This window comes from Hemitrygon akajei, chromosome 9 (assembly GCF_048418815.1).
Source record: "Hemitrygon akajei chromosome 9, sHemAka1.3, whole genome shotgun sequence".
Taxonomy (NCBI): domain Eukaryota; kingdom Metazoa; phylum Chordata; class Chondrichthyes; order Myliobatiformes; family Dasyatidae; genus Hemitrygon; species Hemitrygon akajei.
In genome coordinates, this window is record NC_133132.1 from 151,039,636 (window position 1) to 151,056,404 (window position 16,769).

General features: G+C 36.8%; 1 protein-coding gene across 3 annotated transcripts in view; it reads left to right on the forward strand.

The window, feature by feature from the left end:
• The window catches only part of med23 (mediator complex subunit 23), a 115,356-nt gene that overhangs the window by 54,242 nt on the left and 44,345 nt on the right, over positions 1-16,769 (forward strand). For 2 of the 3 annotated variants that reach the window (XM_073057264.1, XM_073057266.1), the window contains 8 exons: positions 1,516-1,659; positions 1,759-1,904; positions 3,791-4,036; positions 4,920-5,062; positions 6,060-6,234; positions 8,542-8,705; positions 9,774-9,898; positions 15,155-15,360. In XM_073057264.1, coding sequence (XP_072913365.1) covers positions 1,516-1,659; positions 1,759-1,904; positions 3,791-4,036; positions 4,920-5,062; positions 6,060-6,234; positions 8,542-8,705; positions 9,774-9,898; positions 15,155-15,360 — 1,349 coding nt within the window. The remainder of the gene's footprint in view (positions 1-1,515; positions 1,660-1,758; positions 1,905-3,790; positions 4,037-4,919; positions 5,063-6,059; positions 6,235-8,541; positions 8,706-9,773; positions 9,899-15,154; positions 15,361-16,769) is intronic. The other variant, XM_073057265.1, reaches the window with a different exon arrangement.

A 16,769-nucleotide genomic window follows, 5' to 3' on the forward strand; every position in this document is an offset into this window, starting at 1 on the left:
CTAGTCTCCTTGCAAATAACAACCCTTTGAACCATGCTTTCATCTTGTATGAAGTGAACATAACTAAGAAGCAATGATTTGTTTCCTGGCAAAGGTGACTCATCCAACTGCAGAGCAAATTCTGTTGCCCTAAGTATGTTGCACAGTGTTTCTTCCTTATTCTTAGACATTTCATCTATTTGTCTTTGAACAGAGTTGTTGCGGAATGGATTTGCTGTAATTATTTGGTCTGGTGATTTCTGCAAAACTGTACTCAGAATCTCCCTTACTGCTGGCAGAATCAGTTCTTCTCCAATTATATGGGGCTTTCCCGATTTAGCAAGGAGCAATGAAATGTTTTTATGAAGCATGTAAACCATCACTGTTTCATTGTGAAGTGTTGGCAAACATGTTTTAAGTGTTTTCCGTTTCTGAAAGTTATCACAAAGTGACTGAAAATGAGCTAAGTTCTTGTTTGCTTTATCAAAGTGTATTCTTCTCAAATGTTCAAGGAGCCTTCAAATGCAGTCAAGACCATTTGAAAGGGGACATTCTGAACTTTACCACATTGAATGCCATACCCTAATTCACAGGAATTTCATCACTGCATGGCTGGAGTACAGGAATCGTAGAAGCTACGTAGTAGTGAATGGCAATAATGCGTGGGCTGGGCCTGGAAATAACACAATTACTCTAGTCCAGATTTCGCGTGATATGCCAAATTCAGAAGTGTCACATTCCTTTTCAACAACTATAATGTGTTCAAGAAAATTCTAAGAGAGTGGTGAGTTAGCAAGAGATGATGTGATTTTTGAGGTACTGATGATTTAAATGCTTCTAACAAGTAATTAATTTTTTAAATTACACTTGTAATCATGCACCCCCCCCCAATTCTACCAAGCACCCCCCACTGCTGCCTTTATCTTCATTACCCCCTTAGAAATGCCCATCACCCCTGCTGATATTCCCCTCTTTGGGAACCACTAGTTTAGAGGGATATGGTCAAATGGGACTGGCACAGGCAAGCAACTTTGTTGGCATGGGTGAGTTGGGCCAGAGAACAGGAAGTTGTGGGGTGTAGCCTTCAATCTTTAAAACGGACAACTTGAAATTGGAACAGAAAAAACGATCAATTTTACTTACATGAGATACTGAATTTATTACAATCAGTTAATTTTGATTTGCTTGGTCACATTTTGAGCTTTGTAGTCAATTTTGGAAACATGGAAGTGATTAAATGAAAGCTCACAATCACATCTATGATCAGCAAAATTGTGACTTTAATCTTAGATATATTGGGCAGGAGCTGAATGCATGCTTAATATCCATTTCAGCCATTAAACACCCAAATCATCTTTTCCCCAAATCTTCCCAAAATCTAATTTCTTCCCTCTGCCATGCATTCTCATTTCAGAAACTTGCACACATAGGTGTTTGGTTGGTACAACAATTACATTTTAAATCTGAATTTCTCTTTTTCAGCACTCGAAATATTAAACAATTTCTCTTTGCCCTTCTGTTGTCTTTATCTTTTAGCTGGCAGGCCGAGGTTTAATAAAAGGGCGAGACCATCTGATGTGGGTTTTATTACAGTTCATCTCTGGCAGTATTCAGAAGAATGCGCTGGCTGACTTCCTTCCAGTGATGAAGTTGTTTGACCTTCTGTACCCAGAGAAAGAAGTAGGATTTATGCATCAATTTACCAGTGCATTTATTTAAGTAAAGGATGAAGGTAGCTTTCTAGATTTTCATGTGTGCTTGTTTTTTTTTCATTTGCAGTGTATTCCAGTACCTGACATTAGCAAACCACAGTCAACTCATGCTTTTGCTATGACTTGTATCTGGATACATCTCAACAGGAAGGCACAGAATGATAATTCCAAACTGCAGATACCCATCCCTCACTCTCTCAAACTCCACCATGAGTAAGCTGCTAAGTAGAAAGTTTGTGTTTATTGTTTAGACAAGTGTCCCTAATATTTATAACAGCACACTGCCTGGAAGGCTGATGGCCCATTAATGCCTATGTAATGAATGAAACAGTTGATCAGGTTATTTCTTATAATCTGTTATTCTGTGCAGTGTGTATTTTAGCATGGTAAAAATGCAATCAAAATTAGCTAGTTTAATGTATGGTGTTATCTTACTATCATTTAACTTACTATTAAAAAAGATGTTTTTGAAAAGTAGGGATGACTAAAGAGTAAATATTAATAAGCAATGAAGAGATAAAGCCTATCTCTCATCCTCAAAAGGATGATGCAGTGCTTTTGAAGTAATTTTTCTTATATAGAACATTGAAATCTACACCGCATTACAGACCTTTCGTCCCAAAATGTTGTGTCAACAATGTATCCTACTCTAGGAACTCCCTAGAATTTCCCTACCACATAACTCTATACTTTTCTAAGCTCCATGTATCTAAGAGTCTCTTAAAAGATTCAATGTATCCACCTCAACCACTGTCACTGGCAGTGCACCCATCACTCTCTGTGTGAAAAACTTGACTCTGGCATCCCCCTCGTACTTACTTCCAAGCCATGGCCATCCAAATGATCAATGTCTCTCATCATCTTGTACATCTCTCTCAGGTCATCTTTCATCCTCCGTTGCTCCAAGGAGTAAAAGGCCAAGTTCACTCAACCTATTCTCATAAGGCATGCTCTCCAATCCAGGCAACGTTCTTGTAAATCTCCTCTGCATTTTCTCTATAGTATGCACATCCTTACTGTCATGAGGTGACCAGAAATGAACACAATACTCCAACTGGGGTCTAACTAAGGTCTTGTATAGCTGTAACATTACCTTATGACTCTTGAACTCGATCCCACAGTTGATGAAGGCCATCACACCATAAGTCTTCTTAACAACACTGTCAACCTGTGCAACAGCTTTGTGTGTCCCATGGACATAGACTCCAAGATCTCGCTGATCCTTCACATTGCCAAGAGTTTTAACCATTAATATTATATTCTGTCTTCAAATTTGACCTACTGAAATGAACCACTTCATACTTATCTGGGTTGAAGTCCATCTGGCACTTCTCAGCTCAGTTCTGCATCGTATCAATGTCCTGCTGTAACCTCTGACCGGCCTCCACTCTATCCACAGCACCCCCAACCTTTGTGTCATCAGCAAACTTACTAACCCTTCTATGGACCACCACGCGTCACCATCCTCTATGCAGAATACGAACCATCTACAACCACCCTTTGCCTTCTGTAGGCAAGCCAATTCTGGATCCACAAAGCAAGGTTTCCTTGGATCCCGTGCCTCATTACTTTCTGGATGAGCCTTGCGTGGAGAACCTTATCAAATGCCTTACTGAAATCCATATACACAACATCCCACAGCTCTACTTTCATCAATGTGTTCTTGTTACCTCCTCAAAGAATTCATTTAGGCTCGTAAGGCATGACCTGCCCTTGCCAATCCATGCTGGCTATCCCTAATCAGATTATGTCTCTCCAAATTATCATAAAATCCTGTCTCTCAGGATCTTCAACAACTTGCCCACCACCGAAGTAAGACTCATTGGTCTATAATTTACTGTGTTATCGCTACTTCCTTTCTTGAACAAGGGAACAACATTTGTAACCTTCCAATCCTCTGGTGCTTCTCCAGTCCCTATTGATGATGCAAAGGTCATTGCCAGACGCTCAGCAATCTCCTCCCTCGTTTCTCACAGTAGCTTGGGGGATCGTCCTTGGAAAATAAAAATGCTCATTTCTCTTCATAAGAATCAATTCTCGATGTTTAATAAATAGACAAAAGTTAAGTAATTAATTGTGTTTAATTATTTCCAATGCAGGTTTTTACAACAAAGTTTGAGAAATAAAAGCCTACAGATGAATGATTACAAGATTGCCTTGCTGTGCAATGCTTATTCCACTAATTCTGAATACTTTACATTACCAATGGGAGTATTGGTTGAAACAATATATGGGAATGGAAGCCTGAGGATATCTCTTCCAGGAACAAATTGCACAGCTTCAGGGTCTATTACCCCCTTGCCTATGAACTTGCTGGATTCACTAACAGTTCATGCCAAAATGAGGTAGTGACTAGAATTAAATCCTAATCAACTACAGTGCAATATTTTTTGTTGTTAAGGTTTATCATATTCATTGCTATTAATGCTCATTGTTATTAATCCTTAGTTGGGATATCTTAGTGTTAGAAAGAAACAGTTCTTAAAGGATAAAGATTAGCTTTATTTGTCAAATACGTATTCATCAATATGTCGAAGTATACAGTGAAAGGTGTAATTTGCATCAAATCAAATCAGTGAGGATTTGCTGGGGGCAGCCTGTAAGTGTCACCACACTTCTGACACCATCATAGCAGGCCCACAACTTACTAACCCTAACCAGTACATCTTTGGGAGGAAACCCATGTGGTCACAGAGAGAACGTACAAAGTCCTTACAGACACCAGTGGGGATCGAACTTTGATCGGTAATACCTGGAACTTTAAAATGATAGTGCATGCTGCTACGCTACCATGCCGCCCCAAAATAAGGTTTGATTTAAAAAATACAACAAATTATTAGTGAAGTCAAATGACTATCCAAGAATAAATTGTTTTAATATTGAAAAGCTTGGAGTATTAGGGGATGTATTTCCTATTTAAAAATGAATGTAGCCTGCAAAGAAATGAGTTACCTTAATGCCAGAGTTTTAAAGATGTTTCTTGGACTCAAACAATGTTAGTTTCAATTTAGTATTGCTTTATTTATTTTAGTAATAACACCATGATAGCTGATGATTTTGTTACATTCCAGATAATTGGATTTTTTTGTTCTGCCTGTCAAGCAATTAGTATTTTAATTACTTGTTTACGTGAATATCATTATAGGCAATAAATAAAGAACGTTACTGCTATTCTTTACCAAGATTTATGTAATATTTGAATGTTGATTTAAATATTCTGTCTTTCAGCCTCATTCACAGTATAGCTACAAGGGTGATCAAACTAGCTCATGCCAAATCAAGCCTAGCATTAGCTCCTGCTCTGGTAGAAACTTACAGTCGTCTTTTAGTTTATATGGAGATCGAATCCCTTGGAATTAAAGGTTTTATCAGTAAGTGTATCATTGAAGTCTAAAGTACTTTGAAGATTAATGTTGCATGTTTTTAAGTTTATAAAGAAAGAACATTTTGAATTCATTGGGGCTAAGAGAGTAATATGGGCTGATGGAGGACTTGCAAAGTTTCTAAGCTTCACTTATTTGAATTGGGACTTGGAGTCTTCTTCTAATGTACAAGTGTAAAATCTTGAGAATCAGTATAAAGCAGCAGATTTATTTCTCGGGCTTCTGTTGTCAAACTTATAGAAGAAAATCTTGTACTGTTCTCTGATTCTATGTAATGCTTTTAAATCATAAAGTTAATGTATTCATAGTCCACTTCCTGTAAATTTGACATTTTTGAAAATGTGGCACTCAGAGACCACACAATGGTATTTTGAGAAAATAATTATCTCAGTTCTCTGGTATCTGTAATTTTTGGTCATGTTGTGGGCAGAATAAAAATATGGATAAACTCCATATGTCAAAATATTCAGTGCTGCAAAGATGATGAAAAATTAGGACATTTTTCATCTTTACTTAAAATGGCAATAGTCTCTTAATAGTGCAATAATTTCTAGAACCTGTTTAGATCTACCGAAGTTTAACACAATTCATTCATGGATTGAGTTAAAATTAATTGTCTGGAATGTAGAGAATGGATTTAATAGAATAGAGTTAATTCATTCAAGCGTATGATGGCTGTAGTTGTGCATATGTCAAAAAGTTCTTTCACAAAATTTAGAATGTTTCTGTTTTCTAGAATTGCCCTTTGTGGTGCATACCAATATTTTTGCTAGTTGTAACACAGTGCAGTGGAATTTTAATTAAATGTTAAAGATTCATTTGTACCATTAAGTAATTAAAAATGAGATTTCTTTAACAGTATTACCACTCTTAAGTTCTGATCTTTCATCCTGGGGCATTGGGTTTAGCTCATTAAAAATACATATATTTTTGAGGAAAATAAATTCCTCATTGTGCACAAATTTTAACTTCTTTTCCCCTTTAGGCCAGCTTTTACCAAATGTTTTCAAGTCACATGCCTGGGGGATCTTACACACTCTGCTGGAGATGTTTAGCTACCGCATGCATCATATCCAGCCCCACTACAGAGTACAACTATTAAGTCATCTTCATTCTTTGGCAGCAGTGCCACATACCAATCAGAATCAACTTCACCTATGGTAAGTTATTTAATATAACTAAGCTAGTATTTCAATACATCTTTAAATAGAAATAATATTGTGGTAGTGATGAGAATTCTCCAAAACTTAAAACCTTGCCTTTTTGAGTGGACTTTAATTGAAAAATTGAAGTTTTAACACACAAATGAGCCTGCACCTTATCTAGAGCTATCTTAATTCAACATCCCTGTCTTCTTCCATAGCATTTTATATTCTCCATTTCAAATACTTTTCCAGTTGCCTTTTCAGTGATACAGTTCTGCCTCAACAGGGATCTGAAGTAAAACTTTTACATTTTGATTACTGATGGTATGAATCCTTTTTCCCCCACTTGACTATTATAAAAACTTATTGCTTTGTTGTAAATGCCTTAGTTGGTGGAGAAACTCTTTGCTACTTGTAACCTTCAGTAAGGGATTTTTTTCATCATTTCAAATGTTTATGAAACCATCAATTACAACCCTGTGCTTAAAATGTATGTAGATTACCTTAGGTTAGATCATAAGGTATAGGAGCAGAATTAGGCCATTTGGCCCATTAAGTCGGTTCCACCATGTTATCATAGCTGATCCAGTTTTCTTCTCAGCCCCTTCCTAAACAAAGCTCCAGTGCTTAGTTTAAACTCTTGGAACTCTGAAGTAAAAATAGGAAATGCTGGAAATGTTTAGAAGGTTAGGGAACATTTCTGGAAATATAATGATGCTTTGTCTGAATTGATTTAAGTATCTCGGAAACTGCTGATTTGGGATTTTCATGCACAACTGTGTATAGAGTTTATAGAGAATGATGTGAAAAAACATCCAGTGACTGGCTGTTCGGAGGGTGAAAATGCATTGTTAATCAGTGACGTATTACAACAGTGGTGTGCAGAAAAGCATCTCTGAACACACAGCTCAACGAAGTGGATGGGCTACAACAGCAGAAGACTACAAACATACACTCATTGACCACTTTATTACCTACTAATGTGGCTACTGAGTGTTGCTCTTCAGTATAAGAATGGGATAAGCTCTGGTTGCTTTGGTTTGTAGCCATTTTCTGTAACCAATTACTTATGAGGGAAAATACGTTCTGTTCATTTCCTTATCATTCAGGATGGCTTTTCAAACCCATCACAGGTCATTTTGAATAGCCATCTTGAATGATGAGAAGGCAGTGGGGTCCTCCCCTCCATTGTCATTGATTTTCTTTAAATTTAGAACAATACAATTCATTTATATTCTCTTGTTTAATACACCATTTTTGCGATCATTCACTTGAAATTTGGAAGACCGAAATAGGAATAATGTTCTGATGCTCTCCTCATTGAGCTTTGGGGAATTGGTGTAATTGTAATGTCTGCAATTTAATTTTACTGTTGAAATTACTGTTATACAAATGAGGTTGCAAATGAACAGAGAGAATTGCCACTACTAACTAAAGCTTTAACATATTATCCTTTGTATTTTTAGAAATAATCAGCAAGTTGCTACCTTTGTAGAAACTTTAACATAAATTCGGGTTTACTTCAATTAGAGATATTTCAAACATGAGCTATACTTTCTTATTGGGATTTTTTGTCAGGGGATTTCTTATCCTCCATGTTAATCTGAACACCAAATCTTATTCCACAATGTTGAATAAGTTCTGATGCACATATATTTTCATCACTTTTCCACAAAAGTGTAAGTACATTTTTCTTGTCATAGCTTTTGTTTCAAAAGGTCATATTTCATTCAAATTTAATTAAAATCTTAAATGGCCAGAGGATGTGGCAAGCCTTCTTGAATCACTTTTTTTTAAAACTAAGTTGTTTGCCTGGTAATTTCAGAGGAAATTGGTGTGAAAATGGAGCACCTTGTAGGCTAGGTCAAAAAGAGATGACAGATATGCTTCCCCTAAGATATTAATAAATGAGTTAGGTTTTTAAAACAGTATGTTAGAAATTGGAATACTTCTTTCAGCTAATGTCATTTGTTTATTGGCACCCATTGTTTGTTTATTTGTGTGTGTATTTTACTTACACACACACACACACACACACACACACACACACACACACACACACACACACACACACACACACACACACACACACACACCAAGGTTGTGGTCCTCCTACTGGATTGTTTATGTTTATAGAGGTTTCTTTGCTTATGGAAGAATCTACTTGGAGAGAGATTATAATTGGCTTGTTGTGAGACCTGACAAAATTGCTGAAGAGGGTTGGGCAGTAGTTGTTCATAAATCTTATCTAGGTAAGAGCTGGAATATGGAATTATATGCAAGACTGTAGTTTACTTACAGTTTTATCTTTGACCATTTTAGTGTTGAAAGCACCGCTCTCCGGCTCATCACTGCTTTGGGCAGTTCTGAAGTCCAGCCCCAGTTTACTCGGTTTCTCAGTGACCCCAAAACAGTTCTATCTGCAGAGTCTGAGGAACTTAACAGAGCACTAATTCTTACTCTAGCTAGAGCAACACATGTAACCGGTAAGTACTAATATGTAACTTCAGTTTTTTATAAATATATCTTGCATTATCCATTGTTAGACTAAGATTATTTTGAGTAAATTATCCAATGTTACATGTTCCAATTTGTATTAAAAATATTAATGAAAATTGAAGATTTCATGCAAGTTGCTAGGAGTCCACGTTTCCAGCTGCAATGCACATCAAGCATACATTACATGAAGAATCTTGAGCGTGACTGCATACTAAGATGCCATTTTTGAGCTTTTCTATAACATTTAACTAAGCTCCCAACGCTCTGTGAAAGTTTGCTTCTACTCTGACTGGGACCTTCTTAAACAGTCCTGGTTCAATACTGTAAACTCCGAGCTACGTGAGTGTCCATTACCTACTTCTCCTTGAATTCCCAAACATCCCTCACATTCTTCTGTAAGCATCATTTGGGCTATGGTAGTAATTTAGCCTCACCCCCTGCTTCACAGTCCTCACCTGACCAACCTTCTGTTCACCAGGCTTCCTTACCACCTAGCCCTAGTCACAAATGGCAATCATAGCTCTGTGTCTCCATGAATCAGCCTTCTGCAGCTTGCCAGTAGATGTTCTACTAAATTAGCATTAGCTTAGTCCTAGCACAGGGTTAATAGTTTGAATGAACAACTATGAGACAGAAAAACAGTTTATATTTTCAATTGATATGTGTTAATTTTTTTCTGTACAATTTTATTTATTGTTTTTTTAAAGTTATTTAGTTGCTATTGTTTATAGAATGTCTGACATTTCCAACCATTCAGCAGTTTGACAGTCATTTTCATTCTGGAGAGTGGTTTAAAGGCTTGCTTATGTATTTCTGTGGGTTTGAACAGCACCTTGCAAATCGGAAAACTCTCACCATGCAATTCCTCTCATCGTAAGAGCAGGACTAGTGGGTAAATGAGCACAGGTGGCTTGCTGCAACTATGGAATTTGGGTCATGTTTGCTAAGTGCTGGCTTTCAGATTCAGTATTGTCTTCATGTACTCCCACGCCCTTATACTTCTGCATTACCTGCTATTCTTAATGCTTATCATGTCTTTTTAAAAATATATATAGACTTTTTTACAGGGTCAGAATCTATACAAGGTACCTGGTGTAAAGACATTCTACAGACAATTATGGTTTTCACCCCTCACAACTGGGCTTCCCACACTCTCAGCTGTTTTCCAGCTCCATTACAGGTAAGGTAATTATTTGGAGATTTTGGAGGTAATTATTAAATGTGATAGCACACAAGTTGGTAGCCATGCAAACAAAATTCTTAATTAGCGCCTTAGTTTATTATTGTCACGTACTGAGATTTACAGTACATGTACTGAGAACAGCTTCTGTTTGGATGCCATCTAGACAGACTCCATACATAAGTATATAAAGGTCGTACAGAAAGGGGGAAAAGCATAGAATGCAGGATGTAGTGTTGTAGTGACAGAGAAAGTGTAATGCAGGTAAGCAAGTGCAAGAGCACAAAGAGGTAGATTGAGCAAAAAAGAATTTATCTAGATTGTATAATAGGTCAATTCAAGTGTCTTGTATCAGTGGGGTGGAATATTTCCTTGAGCTTTGTTTTCAAGATTTTCTATCTTCAAATGGGAGAGGGGAGAAGAGAGAATGACCAAGATGGGAGAGGTCCATGACTACTGTGGCTCTCTTTCTGAGGCAGTAGAAAGAGTGGACAGTCAGTAGAGGGGAGGCTGGTTTTTGTGATTGACTGGGATTTGTTCATAACTCTCTGAAGGTTTGTCTTTGCTGTACCAAGCTTTGATACCTCTGAATAAGATGCTTTTATCATGCGTCTATAAAAATCCGATGTATTCTGTTTTATTTCAAAGTAAATATATTATCAAAGTACATATATGTCATCATTTACAACCTTGAGATTAATTTTCTAGCAGGCTTATTCAATAATCCATAATAGAATAATAACCATAACAGAGTCAATAAAAGAACACTAATTAGGGTATTCAACCAGTGTGCAAAAGACAACAAACTGCAAATATGAAAAGAAAGAAATAATACAAGTAAATAAGCAATAAATATTGAGACCATGAGATGAAGAGTCCTTGAAAGTGAGTCCATAGGTTGTGATAACATTTCAATGATGGGGCGAGTGAAGTTAGCCTATTTGGTTCATGAGCCTGATGGTTGAGGGGTAATAACTGTTCCTGAACCTGGTGGTGTGAGCCTTGAGGCTCCTGTATCATCATCCTGATAGTAGCAGCGAGAAGAAAGCATGTCCTGGGTGGGGATCCCTGATGGGTGTTGCTTTCCTGCGACAGTTCACGTAGTTGTGCTCAATGGCAGGGAGGACTTTACCCATGATTGTCTAAGCTTTAGCCTCTTTTAATGTAATTTTTCATCCTTTGTTACTTTGCTATGTGTGCTAATTACGTAAGTTTCAAAGAAGGCTCTTTAAGGATAGATCATTTGTTACTAGCTTGAGGTAGCTTCTAAGGTGGGCCCCATTCTGCTTGTTTGAGCGCTGGTTTAAATCATATGTGTAAGTATTTCTAAGTAGTGAACTTCAAATGAAAGTTTGAAATACAACATCTTGAAAAGTAAATATCAGATATATCTAACATATTCCTGTCCAAGTATGAAAATAAAAAATCATGTAATGGTTTCATTATTTGTAATTTTTTAAAATTTATTATGTTTTCATATCAAACTTATCAGAAAAGTAAATTTCAATGTGTTTTTTAAACTGTAATCCAAATGTTGAAGTGATTTCAACAGTAACAGAGACAAAGAAAATGCAAAGCAACCTCAGGCATCATCTCCAACCCCAAATTAAAGTTAATTTAGCAAATTTGATTTACAGGCTTCTATAAATGGATTATTTTTTGGTACTCTTTTGTCCCAAGTGAATAACATTATTTTAAATGTCTGCCCTTTCCCATAATTTGACCCTCTAAGCTCTTTCTGGGTGAATTATCAATTGTTCATTTCAGTTTCTGCTTGCTGTAAGGATCTCCTTTCCATTGGAGAATCTAGAAACAGAGTGAGGGATTAATTACAAATGTGAACCTTAGCATCTAGTTGTCTTTCATTTAAATTCACTGCACAATATTAATATGATCTAAAGCAAAAACAAACTGTTAGAAGAACTCAACTGGTTAAGCAGCATCTGTCGCGGTAAAAAGAGGGTCACTATCAGAATCAGGTTTATTATCACTGACCTGTTGTGAACTTTATTGTTTGCAGCAGCAATTCAGTGCAAGGCATAAAAGCTGCGATAAATTACAAAAATTAATAAATAGTGCAAATGAGGAAAAACAAGTAGTGTTCATTGACCATTCAGAAACTGATAGAGGAGGGAAGGAAGCTGTTTAAAACATTTGAGTATAGGTCTGTATAGGTCTGTATCTCCTCTCCAGTGGTAGTAATGATAGTTTCAAGACTTCAAATGTCGAGAGAATATAGCTTGTATATTGAATTGATAGGGAAAGGTGAATCAGGCTGTTTTGTGATGGGTGGAACCAGATATTATGGGCTAATGGCAGATGGAACTAAGTAGAAGAGGGAAAGGAGAGGTGAGCCAAGGGAGAAGAAAGAAGAAAACTTTCTGATGCAGGTGAAACCAGATCAGGATGAGTGAAGAGTCTTGGAGGAAAGGAAAAAGTGATCAGAAGGAGAGGATACTGGATGGGCAGGAGTAAGTGGGGAAAAGACAAGGCGTATGAGTTGTTTGAAATGAGAAAATTTGGTCTTCATGCCATTTGGGTGTAGGCTGCCCAAGTGGAATACAAGATGTTGTTGTTTTAGTTTGTTTTTGGCCTCATCATGGCAGTAAAAAAAAGATAGATCAGTGTGGGAACGAGAAAGGATTTTGAAGGACTTTTGACCCGAAGCTCAAATTGGCTGTTGCAGACAGAACACAGATGCTCTACAAATTGGTAGCCTAGTCTGTACTTGGTTCTAACTCTGGAGAAAGCCACATCACAAACACTGACTGAAGCAGACAAAAGTTGGAGGTTGATCTTTGCACACCCAGAAAAGCTGCCTAGGATCCTGAATGTTACTAAGGAGGGAGGTGAAGGGGCAAGTGTTGCACCTCCTACAATTGCAGGGGAAAGTGCAGGGAATGTGGAGGGGTGGGTGGGAAGGGATAAGTAGCGCAGCTGATCATGGAAAGAGTCATCTCTGTGAAAGGGAGAAAGCGATGGAGAGAAGATGTGTATGGTAGTGGGATCCTGTTGCAGGTAGCAGAAATGGCAAAAGATGATATGCTGAATTCAATGGCTAGTGGGGTGAAAGGTGAAAACCAGAAAATTCTCTTTGGCCTGGGAGAGGAGGTTTGAGCACTGACAGGTGGAAATGTGAATGAGGACTCCAACTATGGCAGAAGGGAGGCCACATTTCCTAAAGAAGGAAGACCTAGAGTGGAAAGCCTCATCTTGAGAACAAATGTGGAAGAGATGGAGAACTGAGAGAAAAGGGATGGTGGGAAAAGCTGAGCTGAGGTAACTGTGGGTTTTCAGTGAGCTTATCGGGGGATAGTTTGTCTACTGAGATGTGGACAGACAGATCCAAAACAGAAAGAGGTATCAGAAATAGTTCAGGTGTCTGTGAGGAAAGGCTACTAATCTGATCCTGCTGTTCTTGGATATGCTTTTTGATTAAGTCCAATGCAAGCTGTAGGAACAGAAATCAATTCTCATTTAAGCACTCCATGTAATTCTGGAATCTTCCCAGTGTTCAATAATCTCAGATATTAACCATTGCCCACATCTCCTTGAACCACTATTGTTGTGCTCATTCATACTTCTTTAGTTCTTCTCATTGTTCTAATGTCCCTTTTATCACTTGAACTTTCCTGGCTCTGCTTCCCTTTCCCCTTCCTCAACCTCTGTACATGCTTAAATCTTTATAACTTTTTCCTGTTCTGAGGAATCATCATCATGAGATGTTAATTTTATTTCTTGCATCAGAATTAAAATCAAGTTTAATATCACTGGCTATGTCATGAAATTTGTTTTGCAGCAGTAATACATTGCAATATATAATATATTAAAAGGCTGTAAATTGCAATAAGAAATATATATATTTTAAATTAAGTAATGCAAAAATACCCCAAAAAATCATATGCTGCATGATCTGCTGAGTATATTTAGAATTCTATTTTTACAATATTGAATTAAAATTCTATAAAGAGCAGCCGTAACAGCATAAGAAAATAACAGTGAATACCAAAGTATTCCCACTAAATTCACTTATGTTTGAAACTTGTGCAACATTTCTTTTCCTGTTTCTGGTTTTTGATTTTATTCTTAGCTAATGAAACCCAAAAATTCAAGCTCTGATGGGTATTGCGGTATCAAAATTTTCTATATTTCTGAATACAACCATATAGAAGAGAGCATCTGTGGTGGTAGTCAAGTAGCTTAAAGTGTATGTTCTCTGCAGCTAATTGGTAAAATTCAGAATAAGACCTACTACATTTCTTCACCTTCAAAGAAATGTTACAATTCAGAACTTGTTTTTATTTGCCCCAATGTTTTTCAATACTGTTTCACTTTATTGTAAGGATATTATAATGGCAAATCTGGAAGACAGATTATGACTTAAATAGCAATAAGATAGGAAAAGAGAAGATATAGTGGGACCTGTGAATTCTTTGCACCAGTTGATGAAAGTAAACAAGCAGGTGGATGGAGTGGTAAATATTGGCCTTCATAGTGGGAGGAATTCAACACAGAAGCAGAGGTGTCTTACTGCAGTTATACAGAGTCTTTGTGAGATGATACCTTAACTATTAGATCAGTTTAGGTCTCCTTATCTGAGGAAGAATGCCATTGCTGTGGAGTGAAAGTTCACCAGACTTACTACTTGGCTGGCAGGACTAACATGAAAAGAGATTGAAACTTTTGGGTTTATCTTCATTGGAATCTAAAAGAATAAGGTGGAATGTCATTGAAACTCGGAGAAGATCTGGACAGACAAAATGCAGGAAAGGAATTCCTGATTTTCGGCGAAGTCTAGAGCAATGGGCCGCAGGTTGGAGGTATGCCATTTAGGACAGAGAAGTGGAGAAATGTCTTCACCCAGAAATATGATAAGCTTGTGGAGGCAGTGAGGTCAATTTTTAAGTACTGCTATTGATTAATAGTAAAGAAATCAGGGAAATGGGGAGAAACAGAAACAGGGTACTGAATTCAGATGATGGACTTGGCTTGAAGTACCAAATGGCCTACTACTGCTCCTAATTTATCTTTTGCTATGTTTTCAAAGTATTAAAATAGGCCTTAAAGCAGTTGAAGTATAAAGGTGATCCACTATCAGTATAAAATCAAAAACAGTTTGGCAGGGTTTCATGGCCAGCGTTTAATAGTGATTGACTCAAGTTTTGAAAATAATTCTGCAACCACAGTTTTTCATATGTGTTTATAATATATTGAAGTTGGTAAATCTATTGATTTAAAATATTTTATCTGTCTTAGGCCTTTTTTAAACAAAACAACGTACCTCAGGAAAGCCGATTTAACTTAAAAAAGAACGTGGAAGAAGAATATAGGAAGTGGAAATCCATGACCAATGAGAACGATATCATTACTCATTTCTCCATGCAGGGTTCTCCACCACTTTTCCTCTGTCTACTGTGGAAAATGTTGTTGGAGACTGATCACATTAATCAGATTGGCTACAGGTGAACACCAACAAAATGACTTCATGCAAATTTACGAAAAAAGTAGTAAGAACTGGAAATCTGCTGAACATTCATGTTACAGATTTTATAAATAACATTGTACAGGTCTTTAGCTATAATCTAATTGTTTTGAATCGTAGCAAAATAGAATTCCACTTTACACCCACGTGCCCACCCCCACCACCACCACCACATTATATGAATTGACAGCTCTTTTAGCATTGTATGAGTTGCCAGGTTTGAATTGACTATTGTTTTCAAAGTAAAGGTTGTGGTAAGTTAGAATTGTAAGTTAGGTTGTTGTAATTTAGAAAACGTATGAATTATATTCATTAACATAATTAATTACAGGGCATTGTACAATTATATTAACAAAGATTTCAAAATTATTTTAAAATTTACATAAAAGAAAATTCCAACTGTGCAGCAACAAAGGCTATATGCATGACAACATTTCACTTACTGCTAGAACAGTGCACGCAGATGAAAGGAAAATGGATGGCTATGTATTAGGGAAGGTTATATTGATCTTGGAGTAGGTTAAGAGGTTTGCAGAACATTCTGGTCTGAATGGCATGCATTGTGCTGTACTGTTCCACTTTCTAATATTGTTTAATAGAACATAGAAAATAATTGGCATTAGTCATTCCTTACCTTAAGGACCATTAGTATCAAAATGTGTCACATAAAGTTGTGGGGTTACATGTGATCACTCTTCATAGAATCACACAAAACCAAAGCCAGCCTTTTTGGCCGGCTTCATTGATACATATCCGTGCTAATCCTATTTGCCTGCTTTAGACCCTCAAGCACCTAAAGCTTTCCTGTTTAAAAACATGCCCAAATGGCTTCTAAATGTTCTAAATGTATATCTGTACTATTTCTGCTGATAGCTTAGTGATTCTCAGTAGTCTTTGGCCCATGAGCACTCTAAGTGAAAAGTAGCAATCAGGATGGTCTTGTAAAACTCAGGTCATGTATTGGGAGTTACACATAGGCTACATAGAAAGAGTATATCACCTCATAAAATAACTCCTTTCTACTTTTCTGCCCCACCCGTGGAAATGTTTGTTTTTACAAAATTTCTCAGAACCAACAAAATTGGAATGAAAGCAAATAATCCTCAATCCTGAGGGGCTGTCTAAAAGAAATTTAATTGTATAAATCTGTTCAATTAATTTGTACTTGTTATAATTGTAACATTTGCCTGTTTTCAACAGATTTAGATGTTTCTGTAATTATTTTTGTTTCACCATCTATGATTTAGTACCTTAAAGTGTAGTTTTGCCTTTAAGTTTACACCCACTTAATTTTTTATTTCTTTTAATGTAATAAACTCTTAGCATCTTATTTGAAAAATGTAAATTTTATTGTACATTGCTTTTGAATTCTAGAATTTTGCAGGTACA